Raw genomic sequence first — 24,519 nt, 5'->3', positions numbered from 1 at the left:
TTTATATACTCCAGTTTATGACTGCATAGAATATACACAGACTAAAAATTTTAACTGCTAAAACAGAACAGTTGTAGTATGAATACATCAACAAATATATTGCCCATGAATTTACTTTTAACTGACTTCATTTAGTAGCATAGATGCTATATTCAACTTAAAGCAGGATTTAAAGCCCATAGTTTACAAGTAGCTTATAATTACCAGCATAAATTTGTTTCCAGTAAACAGGTGCAGTAATATTTTAAGAAAAATTATTTATTTTATACATAATACACACATAGTATGTGCACACACTAATAGTTTATATCTTACTCTGGCATAATTTACAGCTATCTCCACTATATTGTCAGATCTAAACTTCTGGAAGAATTTATCATTAAATCTCTCAGCTGCTACATGTATTCCTCCTAAAATACACTATAAAAACAAACAAAATTATTTTAAAAAAATGACTACATGTAGTATAAGGCCAACTAAAAATTTCTTGTTTCTCATGCCCTCCATTCTCTCAGCTCTTATGAGGGTTCTAATTTGGGCAATAAAACAGTACAAAGAAATACTTCCTCATTTCTTTTCAAGAAAAATATTACATTTGTATTTGAACCAAGAAATCAATTTCAATGTCAATAAAAGTATGATCTATATCCTCGACTTTTCAGAAATATGTATACAAATGCAGTTGCAGTGATATGGAAATAATTAATATTTGTAGGAAAATGGAAGGCCCAATGTTCCAAATGAGTTTGAAGGTTTTCTATATATTTAAAAAAATATCAAATAAAATTATTAAAACCTCTTCATTAAAAATATCATTTCCAGTGTTAACACAATTGATATTGGCAGATGAAATCAACTTCATTTCATTGTTGCACCTATTAACTGAGAATCACTAGTTACTAAGGAAACAAATATTCCAGTCACACAGGTTAAAGTACATCATAAACTATGAAAATTCTTATCCTACATGTACCTCATATGTTTTCAATCTGTATAAGTACTGAAGTAGCTTTCTTCTGACACGACAAACTTCTCTTTGTTCCAGGTTCATACTACAAAGATATTATATTAAAAAACAATTCTTTTACTAATAACAAATTTTCTAAAAGATTAAAATCTAGTTTAAATGTATGTGTAGAACTAATGTATGAACTCGGAGAAAAGTTCTTTCTCTGAGTCAGTATGTTGGGCATTAAGGATGTTTTCATTGCATTAGTCATAAATGTTTTTTGTGTTATTGAAAATTGAAAAATTCTTGCATACAAGTAACTTTTACTTATTCTCAGTAGCCTTTTCTACAGCAATTCACCCTATGCAAACATTAGAATACCTTTTTGAATATGCTGAACTAAGCCAAGAAAAACAAGAAAGACTGTGAGCAAAACTCACTAAGTGATACCCTCGCTACCCTCTTCAGAAACCATGTAGGAAACCCCATAAGTGATTTAAGGCATTTGGATTAAAAAACAAAATAGGAGGTGCACAATGACATCATGTAGTTAGGAATCTGTGAAAGTTTCATCAAATTCCATTCAGAGGAGTTGTAGATTAAAAAATAGTCACCTCTTGGTTAAAAAATTCCACATTTTACATCAGGAAACCCTTAAAATCATTCCTGAAAGTTCATAATTATTACTGCTAATTCAAAAGCTTAAAGCCAATTATACTTCTCAAGATACAAAAGGAAATTTCCATACAAGAAGTTCCATATAAAAGGTAGTTACTTTTTGAAATCAATTTGTTTCAACATTTCTTCCTGTTTTTCCTTCTTCCTTTCTTCCTTCTTAGCTTCTGTATGAGGGTCAAATTCATCTAAAGACATGTCTTCATACAAACCGTCTTCAGAATCACACATTATAAACCTAGAGTATAAACCATGCAGGTAAAAAAAAATAATTACAATCAGTTGGACTCTGCTGTTATTTTTGTGGATATTTGCAGTATTTTTGTGATCAATTTTATTGCTTTTTATTCTTGTGACATACCCTACTAACATCTATTCCATCATGAAAGGACTTCTTCGCAGTGATTTATTTTCCCGATTTTGTCCTGCTTGTGAAATTATCAAAAATAAGACAGTCATGAAAATAAGTTAGCTTATACAGTGGATTCCGCTTAATTGCATAGCCTATTTGCCAGTAAAAATTATGCAAATAACTGGGCTATTCTTATAACCGAAATTACGATTTTACCGGAAGTGTGAGTTCAGGTAAGACGACGATACTGTGGATCAACCAGGGATATCACTGTTCAACATTTATGATCTGGTATTTAATTGTTATAGACCTTCTCATTGTATTGTTCTTTTATCAATAAATTATAATATATATTGTGTTTGTCTAGTTTATTGACCTTCTTTACGTTGTGTGTATTTATAAGTAAAATCACATGTTTCTCATCTATAAATAGTCAAGTAATTTCCTGACCTTTCTACGAAAGCAAATCCCATATTTCATATTTCAGCCAGGATTCAGTGTAATATTCATCAATGTTTGCAGTTTGTGGGCTTTTGAAATGGTCTGTGTGTTTTTATTCTTCTGTTCATTGTACACTGATAGTTGTGTATTATACGCGTCATTGACCTCGATATATTCCTATGATGTGTGGATATTATGGGGCACCTTAGGGTAGTTGAATTTCATTAGACATTGTACTGAATAAATGACTTTTAATTTTTGTATGATATTTATGCCTAGTAACCCAAGCTCACTCAAAACTGTTCAGCTCATTATAGAAAATTAAATTTACATTGATAATCATTTGTAGTCGGAAGAATTTAAATAGGGACAAAAAATACCCCAAGCCGAACCTCAAGCCGCATCATAAGGTGATGTTCGGCATGTCGTCAGAAGTCATTGTTCACCTAGGTGCTTGTTTATTTTAATGTAATTAGAAATAATTTATATTGTCTTTTATGTCCATGATTTTTTTAATCCATTATTAACACCTCCTGATTGATGATAATCTAGTTTTTACAACAATAAATATGATTGACATATTTATGACCCGAAGGCTTAAAATAGAATTTGGGAAAACCTGTCTTTACCTGGACGAGGCAAAATTCTCTATGCAATAAACCGAAATGCACCTCCAAGGCCTATGCAAATAAGCAATTTTTTCCCTAATAGAATAATAGGAAATGGTTTTGTGCAGGAGAAAATTATGCTAATAACCGAAATATGCAATAAAGCGATATGCGATTAAGTGGAGTCGACTGTAGTATACTGTGAAAGCAGACTATTATAGTATAGTATTTTGTTAAAGGGAAAGACCATGTTGTTGTGAATGTCATAAATATCGAAAGTAATAAAATATTCATAAAAATTAAATTGAAACAAATTAATTTCCTTTTCTTAATTAATAAATCGAGATTTATAACTAGGAAATTTGAACTTCCCGCGCCTATGGGCGCCAAAATGACTGGTTGAACTGTGACGTCACAAAGTCGGTTTGTAAAGTGAAAGTAAATAGGTAATTGATTACGATGTCCAAAGAAATCGCAAATTTGGGACTTTTCCCCTATAATTTCAACCCAAAATAAATAGAAGAGATTGAGGCACAACATGTATAAGCAAATGTCAGACATCATCGACGAACAACAGGATTTGCAGCCAGATGACTAGTATTTGTAAGGAAAATCGTATCGCTACTTCCAAAGAATGTTCGTGTTGCTGGTAAAAAAAACTTTTAGAACATTTCTATTTTATCATTTGTGCAATCGTCATTGTGTTTTGGTGATTAGATAAACATAATCGTAGAAATATTTACGGAATATTCTTTGTTTACATATTATTTGCAGTACTTGTATCAGTACCAAACCGACATAGTGACGTCACAAGTCAATCGGAAGATATTGGTAAAAATCAATAAAATCTGGCTATGATCTTCCTTCAGATAGGAGAGTTCTGCAAGATGGCCATCCCCTTATATTTCAAGGATTTCGAGCTTTGCATAGCCTTGAGCATTTTATAAAAGCGCATTTTGCATTAAATGTTATTTATTTTCGTTTACGTGGGTATAATTTATCATAAGAGCCTAACTTAATGCAAAGGTGGTCTTTCCCTTTAACATGTGAAATACTGATAAGTGATATAAATCTACAAAAAATTAGCATCCCACAATCACCAACAGTTAATCTAATTAAATTGTCTGTAGTGATTTCAACATTGTTTTGACACTAAAACCTTTGTTCTAAATATTAACCTTCCTCCATCATTTCCCTGGCCAATGGCTGTTAAAGCTTGGAGATCAGTACCCCTCAAACCAAACTCTAGTAATTCTCTCATGGCATCAATGTTGTAAGGGATCCTTTCTAGACATTCATGGAATACCCATGACCTCTTCTTAATTTTACTCTGAAAATATTGATTTTTTTTTCTATATTGAGGAATAATCATATGTCAAGGAAAGATTAAAAAACCTCACACATTAACATTTTTTACTTGAAGAAAGTTTTTTTAGCTAAGATTTTTTTTCCTCAAGTATGAGGAATATTGAGTTTTTTTTTTCTAATCTTTTTTTCACCTACCAGATAATCTTGTATAGAGGCTATAGAGACTTCAGACTTTTTCCATTGCCTCTGGTAAACTCTGTCAGTATCTAAACCATAAGCCTTTGCCAGACTCAAGGCTTCTCCATATTCTTCATGGTCAATCTAAATATACCACGATGAAATATCTCAGTTAGAAAAAATGAAAACATGATTCATAAAACCACAACACAAATGGTAAATATGCATACATTAAAAATACAGAGAAACCTGTCTAAGTTGGACAGACTATGAACTAAAGAAATTGTTTGGTTTATACAGGTGTTTTTAATACAAAGGTTCAAAATGCATTGAAACTCATGTGAGGGGACTTAGGATATGCTGTTTTGAAAGGCTTGCAGTTTATAATTTTGGTAAAGACAGGGTTCATTCTTGTACATGTATAAAATTCTTAATATAAGTTTGACTACAACATTATACACATGTAATTCATGGATATTTTATTTAACATAATAATTTTTCTTTAAATTTTATAAACTTTAACAGTGATGCATATGACTTTTTACATGTAAATGGTACTCAGAAATTAACATTAATTTTCATTCATAATATACAGACCTTTCTGGTGTAGAGTTCCTCTGGAGTGGTAGACTTCAAACAAACCAACCTATATGTTCTGTTTATCATCCTGGAATAGTAAAATTAAACCATGGCAAGATTTTGAATAATCAGGTGTTCATTGTTAACATTATCATCAGATCAAATGTACGAAATAGAAGAAGAATACCTTATTCTATCTAAAATTTAATTAATGAAGTAGCACATCATGACCAGGCAAGGAAAAATGTCACACAAACATCTCTGGAAGAATATGGCAGAGGTTGAAAAATGGGATGAAAAAAACCCACATACAAGATTGTCCATATCATTTTGGTAAATTGAGTTATAATTTCATTGAAATGCACTTAAAAGTGACAATTAAAGGGCAGATAACTCTGTTAAAAACCTATTTTTTTCTAACATTTTATTGCAAAATTTCTGAACAAATCTAGTGATGCAGAGATAAAATGGTGGTATTTTCAATTAGAGAAATTGTCATTTAGTATTGTAAGATTGGTTGGTGTTTGACATGCATGTTTCTGATACTCCTAATTTGACTTACACTAAACAGCAATGAACAGAGCTTAGAATGGTTCTAGCAGAAAATCTTTATATTTTAATTTTTGTGGTATCATAACCGATTTCAAGAACCCTGTGTAATATGTATGAATCATACTTTGGTCTTTTCCTAGGAGGCTGGAATCTTTCCATGTCTGTTATATAATACAGAACATCCTTGGTCAGTCTGGTTGTCTTGGCAACCACAGATGTTTCTTCATCATCACTGTCTTCGTACTCTTCCTCAGATGTATCAGCAAGTCTTCGTTTCTGTGGAAACTGACATTCAACCTGTCAAGAACATTTTCTAAAATATTGTTCTCATTAAATACACTGATAGATTATTAAAAAAATATATAGAATTCACAATGAAAACTTCTTTATTTTTAAGTGGTGTTAGCTTTTGTGGATTGCCAAAATTATGTCAGTTCCTGCAGATTTCATACATATACATCAAGGGTCCGGGAATTTTGACAGCCCATGCCAGACATTTTATCAAACTTAAGCAGAGGTTTGTGTCTGCGAGTGAATGAGTTTGGTTTTGACCACACGTAGACATGTAAACAAAACATTGTATCTCTCGGTCTATTTCATCACATAGGCAAACACATAGGCAAACAACCGAAAACTTCCGAGTGATAAAAAAAAAAGAAAAAAAGATTATTTATAAAAGAAAATACATTTTGTATATTAATTTAAATGGCCTGTTGACTTCTGTGTTAAAAAGATTCAATTGATGAATTCATAATTACAAACTACCACTGATTTGTAGTTTCAGTTCCATGTGCTTTCGTTACCTCTGGAAGATTGGCAGGAAATGATGGACTTGTCAATCTTTTTACTTTATCAATCAACTAATAAATGTATGAAAATTCTCCAAGTCACTTCAATTAATTCATATAGGCAATGGGGCTGCATGTGTACGGTTAATTCAATTATGCTATCAACTAATCAGTTACAGGTAATTCACTGTCACAGGTGGCTGCACATCGGCTAAAATTGACACACACCTGTCAATTAATTTCTGATAAACAATTAGGAGACTGGTAGACAGGAAGTTTATACACTAATAAAACCATGCAGACTGTAGTTTATAAGGGTTGACAATTTTTTTATGTCTGATATTGGAAAATGGTCGTTGGTCATTTGTAAAATTTGTCCGTCAAATACATGCATTTTTGACCATTTTTGGACCCATGATATACATGTAGGAAAATATTTTTTATTTGTGGGAAACTGAGGTTTGGTAAAAATCTAAATGGTTTGACCAGGGGCAAATCCAGACACTCTGAAAAGGATGGGTGCTGGCCAGGTTTCCTCACAAAAAGGGGGGTGCTATGACATTATTTGCCTTTTACAGATAAAAAAAGTCAAAATTTCTAATAAAAAGGGGGGAACCATCCCCCTGCATCCATTAGTTGAACCAAACTACTATATTATAACATATTAAACAAGAATAGTTGTATGTTTTCAGTTTTGAACCAGGACTGTTATCAAACAAGGCATTCTCTTTCAAAGCCTACATCTACAATTACCTCAAGTCCAAGAAATCCATTATAATGGACTCCAGTTACCCGAGATGAGGGTTCAAACCATTCTGGTGATGTACCAAGTAAGTTCTTCAAGGTTTTAGCAGATGATATAGTCACGGCTCCAGTGCAGCGGGACAAAATGAGGGACTGCAAAAATGAAAAAGTAATTCACTAAGACCTTCTTTAAGAGAGTTATTTCTACAAAATATTGAAAATCAAATTTACATAAAAACAAAGCAATACAGTCTATTCTAAAACACACAGCAATAAAGTCTATTCTATAACACACAGCAATACAATCTATTCTGTAACACAAAGCAATACAGTCTATTCTATAACACAAAGCAATATATAGGTAAATGTAAATTGTCTTTAAAAAAAACATTATCAAAAAGAAAAAAATTAGTAGATTAATTCTTGCGTTCTGAGACACACATATTTACTTCAAAATACTTTTTAACATGTTATGGCATGTAAGGTAAAAACATTTACATGAAACACAGGAAGTGATTGCTATAATTTCTGGTGACATGATAATAAATGCTCCATCCATTTACCTTACTGTCCCACCAATTGACATCAATTAAATTTTTACTCTGCACCAAATCTGAAACAAAAGATAATTCAAAATATCTTCCAGTATCTTCACATAACCCTAAATAATCTGAAATCCTGTCTAAATCAGACAAATATTAAAGTTCCTTTACATAAGGTAAAACATATTTTACACTTTAGTAAGCCAAAAAACTGTATAAACTGAACCTGTTATTAAGTCCAAAAAAGGTTCATTGTAATTATAATAATAAAAATAATTATGTCTAGTACATCATGTCCGGTCATGGTTGAAAAAAAAAAAGAATAGCCATAAATCTTCTCATTTCTATCACCTTCTAACCAATCTATTTAATGATATTTTACTGTAATGCTGCATTCTTATTACCTCAGTTTTTGCTTCTTTAATTTTTACTTAAGTAACTACTCAAAAATAGACAATACTTAAATGGTATATGATTTGCATGATACCAAAAAATAAATCACACAACAAGAATTTAAGTATGGTTCTGTCTAAAAACCAGGCAGGGGGTGATTCATCCTATCTCAGATAATCAATGAAACTGTTCAAATACATTTGTTATGTCTTAAAAAAACAACTCTTCCTATGTTAATTTCCTTTGATCTGCTATAGATTGTAAAATATTTTTTGAATGATTACAGTGTAAAATTTCTGGTAAGTAGTTTTCCTTCCTTGTCTGTTGTATAACTTAACCAAATTTTAAGTGTTAATATCTCCAGTGGGCAACTTTCATTTGCACTCTTATTGTCTAATACAGTTTTTATGATGCCTACTGAAGCATTTCCAATAAAAAATATTTGGGATTAAGAAATGCATGAATCACTTATCATAAGCTTCTGCCTGGATTTAACGCAGAGCTGTACTTAAAATACTACAATTTACATGTTATACGTTACCTTTCAGAGTCTTTCTTCTTTGAGGATTATCTGTAAATTCAGGACTGATTTCATCAAACCCTGGCTGTAATTGAAAAAAAAAATGTTCATGAAATTAGTACATTCTTTTTAACATAATGCCCATCCCTTTCATAAAGTTGATATATTTCAAATGCAGTGATATTTTTCACATAGTTCTTACTTCAACGAATCTGATAAACTCTAATTGATCTAAACACAATGTTGTTCATTTTTAAATTATTTATCTGACTCAGTGGTGAGCTGAGCATAATCAAACAAGATATCTGTGAGCAATGGCTCACTAGTGATACCCCTGCTTTCAATCACGATAATAATCAAGAAAAAAGTCCTTGGTAAACCGGAAGTTCCTTCCAATTTTTTTCGAAAGTACATCCCACCATTTGACATACCTGGATGAAGAATGTGTTACAATTTCAAGCTACTGTGATGAGTAGTTGCTGAGAAAACTGTGAGGCAAAAATATGTTACAGAAACAGGGACAAGGGTAAAACAGTATACCTCCCCCTCTTCTTCAGAGCAGGGGTATCATTGAAACTTGCAAACTTCAGATACAGATCCAGATTTTTCTAATTAACCATATCAAACAAGTTATAGAATGAACGATATTTAGTAGGTCAATTGGAAGTTACAGGTACACTTTGCTTGCATAAAATTTTCAAGGATATTTTGTACCTAAACTTTGACCATGCAACATTGAAATGTTGAAATATCCTTGCATCAACCTTATCTACAATGGGTGTAACCAGTATTTTCTCTATAATGACTTATTGTCTCATTGAAGTAGTCTCTATGTTAGGTTATCTTGTGCTGTACCTTACCAACAAACCAAAATCAAAAGCCTCAATAGAGTTTGGTAAAGGCAGGTTTCACCACGACTAAATTCCAAATACTTGCCTGATCTTCAAGTTGCCAAGAATGATACATTTTGAGTGAAGGCAGTCTCCAAAGGGAAAGTTTTCCAGAATAATGCAAAGCAACCAGGAGTTTGTTGTCTGGAGATACACAGAGTCTGTAAACACCATCCTGTATACATACATGTACATAATATTCATTATTATGAATTATAATCTTAGGCCATTCAAAGTTAATTTCTTGGATTCTTAAGCCATTTTTTATGACAACAATGAGGGATGGAGACATTCCTTTTTGTTTTGCTGGCCCAAAAAAGTGGATTTTCTTTTTATACTGTTCATAGACAGAAAATAATGTAGGATGTGCTTTTTTTGTTTTTATCTCATTGACATGGCAATAAAAATGGGTAATGAGGCACCCTCAGAATAGAAGGCAGAAGTCCTGTGAACCAAGTATAGACTTTGTGTGGTCTTAGTACAAGAGTAAAATAAACAAATTCAAGACTTAATTTTTCTTAATTAATAAAAACAATGAAGTTTAACTGTAATGTCACTGACTTTATGATATGAATTCAAAATAAAGTTAAAACAGAAAACGATTTACAAAAAACTTTCAATACAACTCAAGAACTGATTAATTTAGCCTAATGAAAAGAATCTATGGCGATAAATCTTACCAGTGCTTGTGGCCTCCTATTAAGAATCCCATTCATTGACTTTATCCTTTTCATAAAGGTATTCTTGTTTTGAGCCTGAGCATTTAAAAAATATATGATTAAGTCAAAAGACTGTTGGAGATTTCCCTATCAGCACTTTTAATCAAATGCATGAAAAAACATATACTTTCAGAAGGACATACAAATGTATCTAATTGTGAAGGTGCAGATGAAATATATGTAAGTTTCTAAATCACAAAAATCTTCATAACCTGACAAATGATGAATTGATAAATAAATAGACTCACTGAAAATAAATGTATGCTTCAATTTCATTGGTTAAGCATAGACGGGAAAAATTGCAACACATGTTAATCATATATTTCTGAAACTTTAAGGGCAAAATCTTGTATTAAATTAAATTGAAAAAAAAAAAAATTGGGCTCCACCAATGTAGATTATAACTAAGGTTATTTATAATGTCCTCTTGCTTGCAGTAATTGCAATTAAAACATGAAAGTTAAAAAAAGTTACAATGACTTTCTTACAACCATGACACTCTTTTGTTACCAATCTGCTGAAAAATACAAAAGATTGACAAAGCTATTGGGACATTCAAACTGATCAGTTGCTAATGTAAGAGTTGAAGAATAGGTAGCCACTCACCCATGAAAATTTACCTGGTCAGGTGAAAGGCAGCCAATACTGGCTATGTTTTAAATCATATGGGATTTTTTCAGCTTGTGAATATTACTCACAACATGTTTTGAGGGAATTTAATGTGTTTTTTTTCACATAACTGGTATTATTTTGTACTTGCTAACACAGGAAAAGTGCGAATGTGGACCACTATTGGTTGTGATTATTGTTTATGTTTTTCCAAAAAAAAAAAAGCTTTAAACCCACAGGTCCCTGAGTGGATAGCAAAAATGAAATAGCAAATTAAAGATTAAAGTAAAATAGTAACACTTTCATGGAATGAACAAGAACTTTAAGTTACAATGTTATGCTACTATTTATTTGAATTGTCCCATCTCAAAGCTGAATCTACTCAATACTGTTTTTTAAATATATGCACTGAAATATTCTCCTTCAAAGTATCTACTTTAACAATAGTTCAGATTCTTATAAATTTCTTGCACATGTTTCTATATTATTTAAAATATACATGTACAAAAAGTATATATAGTTCTGATGAAATTTAATGAACTTCAGCCATAAGTATAATTCAAATAAAATCATATTTCACATAAAACACTCAAATCAGAGCTGTAAATCTTAGCATTTCATCTAGAACAACAATTACAAAAAAAATAAAAATAAGAAATATTCTCCATATAATTCCAGTTACATGTATATCATTGCACATAATCCCAAACTATACTTCCCATGAAAAAAAAACCCCAATTAATCGAAATCTTTAATTTAAAAATAACCATTGCACTAGATCCCAAACTACATTTTATGGTAATGAAAATCATTGCACTTTTAAAAAAAATGCACTAAATCCCAAACTATTACACAAATGAAAATTATTATTAACATAATACTTAATCCCAAACTATGAAAACGAGTGGAATTAATCTGGAACATCATAATTCCAATGGAAATCCTTCACAATTAATAAAGCACTTAATTCCCTTTTAAGCTTACTCATACTCAAAATTGAATAAATAAACTCATAGCACTATTTCAAAAATTGTAATTCATGTGAACCTCAAACTGTTTGCATTTTGTATAACACTTGTTCAATAACTATAGTATAAATCACATACTTTCCACTAAAAGGGCACCTTGGAAGGCCTATTCCAGTTTTATGAAGGAGGGAATAAATATTAATTGAGGTCTAATTATTATAATAATATATATAAGACTTCTGTGCAATGTAGTTAAGATAAAATAAATATGTTTATATACTATTCTAAATCATAGTTTTCAACCTTGTCAACAAAATACAAAACAAAATGTAATTTATTAAATTTGAATTCCCCTCACAAATAAAAAATAGAATAGCCCAGGTAGCTGCTTCAGATTTAAATAACTAGGAGCTAGCTATGAAAAGATTCATAGGTGAGTATTGATCAACCTTTTCAATAGCAAATGGTCAGTTTAAATGTCCCAATAGCTTTGTCAATCCTTCGTATTGTTCAGCAGATTGGTAACAATAGAGTGTCATGGTTGTAGAAAAGTCACTGTAAAACAAACCTGTTTCAAATCTTCTTCATAATCAGTCACCATTTTATAATAAGGATGATCAGACAGAATTCTCCATGCTGTGACACCTTCTTCAGTGGATCGACTGAGTGCCTGCTCAGTCTCCATACCCTGTCCTCCAACTAGTAACAGCTTGCCTGGCTGGTAATACACGATGGAACTAATACCAAGAGGATACTGATGATTGAACAGGAAGTGATGTCGCTGCTGAAATCCCTTGTCACGGTCTACCATATAGCTTTTAAGTCTGCCGTTAAAGTTAACTACCAAAAGTTCTGCAGACCTTGAAAAATGATACCACTGTTTTCTTAAAAGCATTTTGAATTATTGCTTTCAGATGAAAAAGACTTTGTGAATTTAGTTAAGTTTACAGAAATCAAAAGGAAAATACACAACAGCCAATAATTACCATAGAAAAATTTACATTAAACAAGCAACTCGTAGTCATATGTCCCCTATAACCACAAAAAAGTTGAAGTGCAAAAGTCCCATAACTCCTGTAAAATTTGTCAGATCAAAATAGCAGCAGTATGTTTTCCCTATACCAGCTAAGAAAAAAATCCATTTATGAAGATAGCATACAACAATCTATACATTTAAGTAACTATGAAGGTATGAAATCAATAGAATTATTTACCATGGTGCTTCCAAGTTGAGGTCAGTAAATAATAACCCTGCAACAGCATTACTTAGGTCTAATGGTTTTGTGGGATCTTCTTGGGACTCCTGAAAATTTATTACATATTGTACTAGAAACAAAGTCTTTTGTTATACAACATTGTAACAGTTGACACACAGTCAGATGGGAGTTAGAAAACACAGAAACTTATAGCCTGCAAAGGGCGAGATACATTAAGGGATGTTTTTGGCCCCCTGCTCAGCTGAATTTCTAAACATGGTAGTAGAAAGTTACCAATCTAATTTTTGTTAAGGACTTGATGAAGAACAATAACATTACCAAATTAGAATTTTTGAGCTAATTCTTGTTGAGAAATGACAAGTCAAACCTAGTTTAAAACTCAACTTGATGACCAAAATGATAAAATTGGTACAAAGAAGATCATTTTTATCAAATTTGTGATGCCTGCACCAATGTAGACCCACCAAATCTTTAGGAATTATGATGATATAGACAAAAATGCTTCAGATATTAACATGGGTCTACATTGGCGCAGATACTGTTTTTCATGTGTAATAGGTAATTTACTTCCTGGTTTTGTAAAATTTAAGAAAACCAGCTACTTTGACCATTGATTATGACTTAAATGTGCAGTACATGTACAGATAAGTTAAAAATATAGACAATAAAACTTTAGATTTAAAACTTTTGTTCAGCAGGTAAAAGTTTGTACTGGCTCAAACATCAATTTTCACTTTCTGTAGTAAATTTATATTGAATATCAGAACTACATGTAATTAATAGTTTCTATTTGATTTACTTTTCTAAAAATATGTACACACCTTAATCAAGTAAAATAATTTAAAAATAATTTTACTCGATTCCATGTTTTGTAAATTCATAAATAAGAAAATAATCTTAAATGATTACATACACCACTGATGGTAAATAACTGAGTTCCAATCACATCAAAGGCATCTATGGTCCCATTGCTACGGGAGCAGACAATGATAGTGTTGTCAGGACTCCATGTTATCTGCCGCCATTGAGGGTACGCGTCTCTAGGGACCACACCTTTACCAATAACATTCTCAAAGTTGTCTTTTCTTGACCTGGAAATTATGTCGAAGTTCATTTAACAAGTTTATACATATGATTGATACTGCTTCATTATTGAAGTTGAAGAGGAACAGGCCTTTAGTTCAATTAAGTGTTTGTAAGAATCAGACAAAATGGGAAAAATCAGAAACATGCATGTCAAAAACCAACTGATCTGACAATGTTATATCACTCAAGGATACCTTCTCTATCTGAAAAGACCATTATTTAACCTCTGCATTACTGGCTTTGCTCAGAAATTTTACAATAGAATGTTAGAAAAATGAGGTTTCTGACAGAGTTATCTGCCCTTGAAATGTTCATTTTCAGTGCATTTCATTGGAAATGTACTTCAACAGGCCAGCATGATATGGAAAATCTTGTCTGTTTTCCTTGATTCTTATGGTGAGAATAGTCAAATTAAACTATCAAAATGATGGTTTTTTTTCATACCATGTTTCATCCACTGCCAGATTCTTACAGATACTGACACCTATGTTTAATGTATTATAGATTATCATTTCTTTCTGTTCTCTGTACTTACGACATCTACTGCAGAGTGACAAATTTTGAAATTAAAATTACTTGTATGATCCAGGGTAACCTTGTAATTTTTCTGGAAAGAAATCTGTACATATTTAAATAGAAATAAGGTCTATCACACTCAAATTATTTTAAGTTGTGCCGTCACACTGCACTATGATTAATATTGGAGATTATGTCTTCGCATGAGTCCTATTGTAACCAAAATATAGTTATTGGTTGTTACCAGAAAGTAAAATCAAAGTCTCATTCAAACATTTACCTGATCTCCACACACTGATCTTGCAGGATAGCAATATAGGTACAATCACTGGAAAAACAAAACAAAACTTGTTCTATAAAGGATATTTTTGCTGTTGTAAAAATTATTGATTTGTGAAATTTGGGTTCTGATTTCAACTAAAGTAAAAAAAATATTACCATATGAAATAAAAAGGTTTTTTCATTCAAAGACCAACATCTGCTCTTTATTCAAGTTTAAAGCAGACTGGGAAATAAACTGAAAAATTAGAAAAGGCATGAACTCAAATTTTAATTATTTTTGCTATGGAGATATATGTATTTCAATGCCCTGTCAACAAATAACAAGTTTACATGCGGCATTCAGTTTTTTTAACTGCAAGTACATTGACAAACTCTGTAATACTTAAACGGACAAAAAACTCTTTCAATTGCCTTGTAAATCTTTTTTTTTTTTCAATCCTAAACATTTGATAAATGTAGTAAGTAGTAAAAACAGAAGAAGAGGAAATATATCTCCACAGAAAATTAAAATCTAAAAAACAAAAAGCACTACGAATGTGGTCAATATGAATTTGAACATGCAAAATGTGATTCATGGGTAAAAAGCCTATAGTATACATATTTTTATTTTTTGTTTGAAATGTCATAGTAAACAGAAAATAACATGTGGTTTTTCATATAATCTGTGTTCTTAGCAGAAAAAAATTATATATAATGCACTGTAGATTTCAAAATTAAGGGAGATAACTCTGTAAATGATGCTCAAATACAATAGAATCCACTGGATTTTCAATGTTGATTATCTCCTAAGAGCCGGCAGATTTGAATGAATAATTACTCATTTCAAAGTACAGACCCATAAAACAACTTAATTACAAAAATAAAAATATGTAGCCTTTTTTGGGGTGTATCACATTTTTCAGATTTTGCATGATTCTTACCAAGACAGCTACTTAAAATGGTGATAGAAGAATAATAAGGCCAAGCACTTTGCATAATCAACCCTATCCCATCATCAACAGTGATAAAATCTTATTAACATACCTCGACACAGCCACATGCCAATTTATCTGACAGTTAACCAACTTAAGAAGGTTCTGTGGTAAAGAGCAGGGACTTGCAGTACTGAAAAATAAACAACAAGTGAAACAACTAGATTCATTTTTATTTTCTGTTAGATATAATTTATGTTCAAACATAACTGAATTCTGTATTCATGTCAGTGTGGGTACTTGATATCATTACAGTATTTTAAAGACAATAAATAGAGGAGATTTCTAAGACTTTAATTTGTGTTAAAGACACTGTTCTGTTTTTCTATTAAAGATGATTAATTGAAGTGGTTTAAAGCAGAACTCTGAAAAACAACAATACTTATCACATTATCTTACGTAATGGGTATCCCTAGTGTTCTGAGAAATGTCCATATGCTTCCTGTAATAAAGAACAGATGGGTACAAATATGACTAAAAGGTTTGTATGAAAGATCAAATCTATTGAGCGTGTGTGTGTAAGTAGATAAATGTAACAACATCTTTTTCTAAATTATGATACATGTAAGTAGTTACTTCTTTGCTGTAAATACATGAAATGGTAAGGCCATGAAAAGTAAGGGTTAGCTTAAGGTTATCAGAAACAATTACTCAAGTAAATTACAAGGGTTGCAGTAAAACTGACTTTGGTAATAAGATGACATGATGTGCTTTCAATCTATCTGGTATTACTAATGATTTCCTCATATTATTTGTTATCATATATGGCTCAGATTAATTTATAATTCTTCAATTTGTACATGTACATGTAACTTAATCTATACATAAAGATAATCTCACTTTGTGTAACTGATGACAATCTCCCTAACAATGACACATGCCCTTTGTCCCTTGATCCTCGTGTCTGAAAAAAAAAGATTTAGAATAACATGCATACTTCAATTTTTAGCTTTAGCATATTTAAATATATTTAAAGCCTCTTCAGGCTAATTGTCTACACATCCGGTTTGCATCAAAAACATACAGAATTGTGACAGAAACACTGATTGGTTACGGAAATGTTCTCGAACTTGTCTGCAAATATATGACCATTAATGTCATTGCAAACTGTGTTCACATTTAATGAACTAAACAGTTTTCTGTTATATACTAATTTGACTGCATATTGATAGTGGGAGCAAGCCCCTGTGTTAGAATATAGACAGGTTTATGTTGGTCAGACACAGAACAAGTCACAGAGGTTATGATGACTGGTGCCAAAGTCAATGCAACTTCTTAACCAGATGTTTAAAAAAAAAAGATAATTAAATCTTTGGTGAAAATATGAATATCTCACGTGTTAAAAAATGCATGGAATGTTCTCAAAATTTTAGTTTATACAAAGACTGACGAGTATGAATGTAATTACATTTCATATCTGCCATCTGGAATGGCAGTATTATGATTTAAAATGTGCCGAACTGAATCATGTGCCAGAACAATCTTTCTTGATGTGCAAACTTTGTTTAAAATAGTCTTTCAAGTTTGTTAAATGTGTATTTTGTATTAATTCTGAATGAATTTTAATCGTTATTTGATACATCAATAACAATTTAAATTGTATAAGTATCATTTTGAATATATTTGTATTAAAAGAATTTCTCACAATTTCCACATTACTAACATAAATGAACCGTTTCAGTCATGATCAAGGGTCCGGAAATTTTGACAGCCCATGCTGGACATTCTATCAAACTTCAGCAGACATTTGTGTCAGTCTTTTACATGCCAAAATAAACTTAATAAAAACTTTTTTTGTAGTTATTTTAAGATAAATATAAATATTGGAAATTGTTTTATTTCATCACATACTCTGTCTTTTACAAAATATAAGAATGAGTGAATGAGTTCAGTTTTGACCACAGACTTTTTCATCACATAGGCAAACAGCCGAAAAACTTCTGAGTGATGAAAAAAAATTTTGATTATTTATAAAAGAAATTCACGAACACATTTTTGATATTAAATGGTCTGTCGACTTCTGTGTTAAAACGATTCAATTGATGAATTGATAATTACAAACTACAATTGATTCGTAGTTTCGATTCCATGTGCTTTCATTACATCTGAAAGATCAGCGGGAAAAATGATGAACTTGTCCATCTTTTTTCTTAATTAATCAACTAATAAATGTATGAAAATTTTCCGAGTCACTTAAATTGATTTGTATATGCAATGGGGCTACAAGTGTACCGTTAATTCTATTACATACACCTGTCAATCAATTTCCAATCAACAATTAGGAGACAGGTAGACAGGATGTTAATTCACTAATAAAACCATGCAGACTGTAATTTATAAGAGTTGACAATTTTTTATGTCCGATACTGGAAAATGGTTGCTGGTCAATGACCGGCATTTTTTATTGTTTCAAGACCCTTGGTCATGATTCCATGTGTTATTGACTTAAACTGGATATGTGGAGGATTAGCCCGCAGTGGCTCCCTGTCTACGAATGCATGGACGAGCAGCCACTGTCAAATAAAAAAGAAGAGGGTTGCAGGGAAGGCAGTGGCTCCTCGTCCACGCATTCCACTCATCCCGTTTGCATCAAAAACATATGGAATCATGATGGAAAAGCTTAATTCCATGCAGAAATGTTGTCGAACTTATCTTATGTAGGACTATCAATGTCATTGTGAACTGTACTCACATTTAATAACTGAACAGCTTTCTGTTCATGTTTTATACTAGAACTGCATATTTGATAGTGGGAGCAAGCTCCTGTCCTTGAAAATGGACGGGTTTTATGTTGGTCAGACACAGAACAAGTGACTGAAGTTATGTTGACTGGTGCCAAAGTGGAATCATCATCTTAACCAGATGTTTAAAAAAAATATTCATATCTTAGCCGAAAATATAATGATCCCATGTGTTAAAAAACGCATGGAATGTTCTTAAAATTTTAATTTCTACAAAGAAGGGCCAGTGTGAATGGATATGTTTCACATCTGCTGCCTTTCGAGGCAGCAGTACAATTTAAAATAAGCCAGACTGAATCATGTGCCAAAACAATCTATCTTGATGTGCACGATTTAAATAGTATTTGTATCATTTTGTGTATATTCTATGCGTTAGTGACTCAAACAGGATGTGTGGACGTTTAGCCTGTAGAGGCTCCCTGTCCACTAATGCGTAAACAAGCAGCCACTGCCTTTGAGAAACATAAACTGGGCAGGTTTTATTGGCATGAAGTGGAAAGATTAATGGCATGATTGTCAATGAAATTCGAAAGTGAATAGTAGCTTCAATATCTGATAAAAATATATCTAACTGAGTCATCATACACAAAAAATCAGAAATTATCAAACTGAGAGACATGACAGTTGAGAGAATGTTATTTAACAAAAGTGGGTACAGAAGAATTTTGGTAACATTGGAGCCTATGAACTGGAATTGCAAGAAAGTTGATATGCTAGAACGTACAAAGACTTCAGATTCCTGTGGCCACTCAGCTTGAATCGTCAAATCATACAAAATATTCTCTTCGTCCACGTCGTCTTCTTCACCCGCCATACTTCAACCGGAACATCCAGAGAAACTCCGAAAAAAGTTTGGTTGCAATGATGTGTGTCAAAATCCTGGCCAGTATTTACTATATACCCTGAAGCACTGCTTTAAAGTGTTTCAGTCTATTAAAGAACCGTGAGTTTTTTTCCAATTTCAAAAGAATAGTAAGACACATACAAAGAACGGAGGACAAATTTTGTCAACAAAACGATTATCTCCCTTGTCTAATCGGAACATCTTGCAACTTTTGATACAAAAGAAGCAAACAGATTTCTGCTAATTACACAAGATGAACTGAAGCAAAATAACTATGTGTAGTCCAACAGTTAAAGGGAGGAAAGTTTTAATCGGTTGCACAGGAAGTGTAGCATCCATTAAAGTCCCTATTTTGGTGCAAGAGCTTGTACAGATTGATGACCAGGTAGCTCCACCCTATTCCCTATAGAGTCAGTAGTCAGTAGTGCCATATAATCAAGATGTTTGCTGAAGCATTTGAGAAAAAGTGATCTGATGTTTATTTCTCACTAAGTGAAATACTATTCTCTTTTTTAAAAAATGGCACTTTGGTATAATAATAGGTAAAGCAAGCTGACGCTTCATAGTTGTCATTGATTAACCAAACTAGAACTCTGAAAGCTAATTAAAATTCATTGCCGATTTTTTTTTTAATTTTGGAATTGCAAAACATGAGCTGACTCACAAAATTTTACTCCACCACCAAGGAGCAAACCATAGACTGCTTGATGACAAGCCAGCAACAAAGTGATTCAACTAACAAATACTTTAGCCAAGTCAGTTAACTGGATACTTTAATCTACTTACCTCTTAACTTACTATAATGCAGGTAGTCCCTCCTGTCACTCTCCTCACCACAAGAATCTTTGTACCACGAACAACTCTTAACACTAGCTCATTACACATATACATGTAGCTATTCAAACTCCATTGGATTTTTAGCTTGTGCCTATGGTACAATGCCAGAGAGGGTGATTTGACTCACACAATTATACTCTGTGACTGTGGATTGAACCCTAGACTGCTGGGTCTCAAGCTGATCACAAACCCATTCTGCTAAATAATTAATCCTTTAGCCAAGTCAGTTCATAGATATTTACAATTGAAAAATAAGGATTTTCCCATCTCAGCAAATGGACTTGGTAGATCTGAATGCTTTCCAATCAATTTAAATTTCTGAAATAACCAATTAAATTTAAGTGTGACATCATACAGATATGGTTCAGTCTAATTTGTGTAACCTGTACCTGTACCAACTTTGCCCCATACCCAAATTATGTTTGGCTAGTATATTCATTCTTACGTTATGTTAAGAGCTGAAAATTGCATGAGATGTGGAAAATTCCATTTCAATTCATTTCTAGTTAAGAAAATGATGTATATTTTTCAAATATTTCTTGTTTGATTGGTTTTCTGAAGATTTTTGTGCATGTTAGGCAGGCCTATCAAGTCCACACATGTTGAATCCTAATTTCAGTTTATTGTCTTTGAACTTTTTACATTATTTTTCCTTAGTTTTTTTTTTTCAATTTTTTGGCAATCAGGACTGTGCAGGTTTTTGAAAAATTATTAGCTAGGCATTCTGTTTTTAGTGTTCTGATTACTGTAAACGTATTAATTTTCATGATGTACTAATTTTCACTATTTTTGCAATGTACAGAAAACCATGAAAAATTGTACCAGTGAAATTGATTTTAACATTATATTAGGCTTATCATTTTTTAAAACCGTGAAAAATTGGTACCCATGATTATGTTCTCATGACAGAATCCACGAAAATTAGCAATAGCGAAAATTAATTAGTTTAAGGTAGTGAATTTCTCATTAGATCTAATTTCTCAACTACCTAGGCTTTTCTAAATTTTTAAAGGAGTTCAAGTAAATGGTGGTTAAAGGTCCTGTCTAAAAGTTTGAGACAGGACATTTAAGATTTTATTACATAGGTCTAGTATCTTCAACTCTATTTCAACCTCGTACTTGACTTTTTAGGTGCAACATGGCAGGTTTTACTAGAAAAGCAGAGGAAGCTTACTCTACCTGTGCACCTAGTCCATGCTCCCAGTTTTTAGTGGAGTCCCTAGTTTTGGTACTTTTTTACTTTTGTTACTTTGTATGTATTATTTTGGTTATTTTATGTTCTTTGTTGTGTGTGTCTGTTTTCCCCTTCTGGTTTTTGTCCCTGGATTCTGTTCTTTTTTCTGCTTGGTTCCATTGATTACTCTTATTGACACACTATCAAAGACTATTGGTTTTTCTCAGGTGGAAGATTATTTGAAATTTGGTTCAAATCAACTTTTGAAATTAAATTTGGACCTGTTTTGTAAAACTCTAGCCAAGCTAACATATGCTTTGCCAAATAAATTTGTTATTTTCTTCCATTAACAGTTGGATATAAAAGTTGTGACAACAGAAAAAGCTTTACATTTCTTTGATCACAACTCATTACAGATACCAGTATTAACTGACAAAGATGAATGGAAGGTATGTTGTACATGTAAATAGGTGAGGGAACATTTATAATGGTACATGTATCTCCAAACTAATATTACTCTTCCATATTGAAATCAGAGTAATAATTGGAAATGAGACACTTCCTCTATGGTTGTGTTGTCATACCTGTATCCAACAGAAACTGTAAATGGCTTATTAAGTTTTGACTAATAATAGTTTCTGTCTGGGAGGAAACACAGTACCAGGGACCAGTTTCATAAAACATTTCAAATTTAGAATTTCCTCAAATCCTTCCTCGACTCAAATTGCTTAAAATTGAAAATTTGAGGAAAACTCAAGGATTTGAGAAAATCTCAATTTGAGTTTTTTTTTTTTTTTTTTTTTTTTGTATGAAACCAGGCCCTGATACTCATTTATTGTTGAAATTGTTATTTTTTCAAGATAAGAAATTTTGCCTTTGTTTGCATGTGCTTCCACAGAAATTAGTAAACTTGAGGTTGATCTCTGTTAAAATTTGTTCTAATAAATATTCTACATGTACAACAATATAGTTACTACATTTACCTAATAAGCAATCTCTACCATCTTGTCTAATATGCATGCCATGGCTGGCAGTCTTATGAGATTCAAACCTTCATGTAATTTCTTGGTAGGACTGGAAGAATGTCAGTGATCCGATACTACACATAGAATTAAGACGATGGGCCGATCTCATGGTTATTGCCCCTTTAGATGCCAACACACTGGCTAAATTGTCTAATGGAATATGTGATAATTTGTTAGTAAGTGTGATAGAAAATGCATAGATAAGCACATGGAAATCTTTAAAAAAATTTACTGAAAAATTCTTAAGGATTACAATTGTATCTGCAACTTTATCATTTTATCATTTAGGCTACTGGTATTTTGTAATTTTTAATGACAATTTTACTGTTGATTGAGTGTGACCTCACTGATAAACAGAATAAAATGTTTTAAATGTCCCAAATTTTGAATTACCCTAAATCTCAATATATGTAGTACAAAATGTATCAGAATAATAAGGTTTTTGCACATTTGTTTCAGATTTATGAAATGTGCTTGACTAAATCTTTCAAGGACTCACAGTTACCAATGAAAATGCTGTGGTTTTTACATCTTAGATGCTCATATGAACCAACAAATTCAAAATTTTGTGAACTTAGAAAATATTGACAATGCATAAAATTGATTCCTGCAAATACAAAAATTGATATAATTGAACTGTCGAAACAATTGAAATAAAGTTGTGATCCATTTTTATTTTTTCAGACCTGTGTAGTGAGGGCATGGGATCTTTCCAGACCTCTTCTCTTTGCCCCTGCCATGAACACTCACATGTGGAACCATCCATTGACAGGGAAACAGATTGAAACACTGAAGAGCTTTGGGTACAAAGAAATTCCATGTATCAGAAAGAAGTTAGCATGTGGAGATGATGGTATGTATTTAATATTCTACTACTTTATGAAAAATAATTAAGCTTAGACTGATTAGAAAATTTCACACTGCTTAAAATTTAAGTCGTGGTCAGAATTAACTATATCTACCATGAATTTCGAATCTTTATTTTTTTTTAGTTTTCAGGTCTTTGGTTTTTTTTTTACTTTCAGGTTTTGGTGCCATGGCGGAAGTATCTACCATAGTGACCAGAATCATGGACATTTTGAACACAAGTGTGCCTGTGACTTGATTCTGCTTCATCTAGTCACATTGTCTAGTCTCTGCTTTTACATCTTGGACATGGATAGTTTTTGTATGTCAATAACTATGTGGAGTTCACTCCCCTTAAAAATCACCATGGTGATGTCACAGACAGCTACTGTGTGCAGTCTAGTCTTTCATCTTTACATTGTCTTTTCTTTGTGGGATGGAGATTATACAGATTGTTTTCTTTATGCGCTTCTTTTTTTTATTTTATTTTACGCCTGCATCATGTATCCAATAAGATGTTTCCTTCCATTGATCAAAATTGTAAACTGTCTTAGCTTGTTCTACAAACATTATTACAAACTACATGTACATGTATGGTATCACTCTTCAGTCAGTTTCATGGTAAAATTGAAATATTCTTTACAATTCAAAAATTCTATTTATTTTTAATAAATGTTGTCAGACTGTATTCTTTGTTTTAATATGAGGTTGTTGGAGGGGGTGGAGGCTATCCACATTTCATGATTTCTATCTCTTTTTCTGTGGTGGACAAAAAAACTTGAAAAATAGTAACTATGAAATTGATTGTTAACTCTACATAAAATGCTAGTCATTTTTGTAAACTGCAAAAAGGATACCTGTGAATATGGTCGTATGACAGAAGCTGCCAAACTAATCAACAGCAATAATAAATACTTTTACAGTAAATCTTGGCAGAGTGTACCCTTTGTTTTTTTTAAATATTTTTATAAAAGCTAAAATAATGAGTAGGGGCTGTCCACAAGTTCCTTTGAGGTTAATCAAGGAACCCAGATGCATCTAAAAATAAGACAAATTATATTTCCAACTGCAGTCACTTCATTCTATTCTGAGCTGCTTCTTAAATCTGTATTAATGGCAGATCAGATTTTGAAAAAGTATGAAAATTTTCTTTTTCAGCATTCATT

The 24,519-nt window shown here is 31.9% G+C and overlaps 2 protein-coding genes across 2 annotated transcripts in view; one reads left to right on the top strand and one right to left on the bottom strand.

Moving 5' to 3' along the window:
• The window catches only part of LOC148621422 (NBAS subunit of NRZ tethering complex-like), a 52,029-nt gene extending 32,369 nt beyond the window's left edge, over nucleotides 1-19,660 (bottom strand). Inside the window, exons 1-20 of the mRNA XM_088575776.1 lie at nucleotides 19,352-19,660; nucleotides 16,727-16,790; nucleotides 16,286-16,328; nucleotides 15,939-16,019; nucleotides 14,914-14,961; nucleotides 13,945-14,122; nucleotides 13,029-13,117; nucleotides 12,383-12,674; nucleotides 10,199-10,273; nucleotides 9,561-9,693; nucleotides 8,650-8,709; nucleotides 7,737-7,786; nucleotides 7,183-7,326; nucleotides 5,766-5,938; nucleotides 5,108-5,177; nucleotides 4,529-4,654; nucleotides 4,204-4,355; nucleotides 1,725-1,862; nucleotides 974-1,052; nucleotides 316-420 (exon numbers count right to left, since the gene is read on the bottom strand). Coding sequence (XP_088431902.1) covers nucleotides 316-420; nucleotides 974-1,052; nucleotides 1,725-1,862; nucleotides 4,204-4,355; nucleotides 4,529-4,654; nucleotides 5,108-5,177; nucleotides 5,766-5,938; nucleotides 7,183-7,326; nucleotides 7,737-7,786; nucleotides 8,650-8,709; nucleotides 9,561-9,693; nucleotides 10,199-10,273; nucleotides 12,383-12,674; nucleotides 13,029-13,117; nucleotides 13,945-14,122; nucleotides 14,914-14,961; nucleotides 15,939-16,019; nucleotides 16,286-16,328; nucleotides 16,727-16,790; nucleotides 19,352-19,441 — 2,190 coding nt within the window. The 5' untranslated portion in view covers nucleotides 19,442-19,660. The remainder of the gene's footprint in view (nucleotides 1-315; nucleotides 421-973; nucleotides 1,053-1,724; nucleotides 1,863-4,203; nucleotides 4,356-4,528; nucleotides 4,655-5,107; nucleotides 5,178-5,765; nucleotides 5,939-7,182; nucleotides 7,327-7,736; nucleotides 7,787-8,649; nucleotides 8,710-9,560; nucleotides 9,694-10,198; nucleotides 10,274-12,382; nucleotides 12,675-13,028; nucleotides 13,118-13,944; nucleotides 14,123-14,913; nucleotides 14,962-15,938; nucleotides 16,020-16,285; nucleotides 16,329-16,726; nucleotides 16,791-19,351) is intronic.
• A 4-nt stretch (nucleotides 19,661-19,664) lies between these two features.
• LOC148621421 (phosphopantothenoylcysteine decarboxylase-like) lies at nucleotides 19,665-24,041 on the top strand. Its single transcript, XM_088575778.1, has 5 exons — nucleotides 19,665-19,856; nucleotides 21,836-21,931; nucleotides 22,555-22,683; nucleotides 23,192-23,360; nucleotides 23,533-24,041. The coding sequence occupies exons 1-5, from the start codon at nucleotides 19,746-19,748 to the stop codon at nucleotides 23,610-23,612; spliced, it is 585 nt and encodes a 194-aa protein (XP_088431904.1). The 5' UTR covers nucleotides 19,665-19,745; the 3' UTR covers nucleotides 23,613-24,041.
• Nucleotides 24,042-24,519: the final 478 nt, after the last annotated feature.

Source organism: Perna viridis, chromosome 3 (assembly GCF_037379345.1).
Source record: "Perna viridis isolate PV_CMFRI_1.1 ecotype Kerala chromosome 3, ASM3737934v1, whole genome shotgun sequence".
In the NCBI taxonomy this organism is placed as follows: Eukaryota; Metazoa; Mollusca; class Bivalvia; order Mytilida; family Mytilidae; genus Perna; species Perna viridis.
Note: the sequence above shows the minus strand (reverse complement) of the source record. Positions and strands in the feature narration are given on the sequence as shown.

Coding starts and splice junctions, on each gene's coding strand:
- LOC148621421 (XM_088575778.1), top strand. CDS start 19,746: ATGTGTAGTCCAACAGTTAAAGGGAGGAAAGTTTTAATCGGTTGCACA. Junction 19,857..21,835: donor TTGTACAGATTGATGACCAG/GTAGCTCCACCC, acceptor TTCCATTAACAG/TTGGATATAAAAGTTGTGAC. Junction 21,932..22,554: donor CTGACAAAGATGAATGGAAG/GTATGTTGTACA, acceptor ATTTCTTGGTAG/GACTGGAAGAATGTCAGTGA.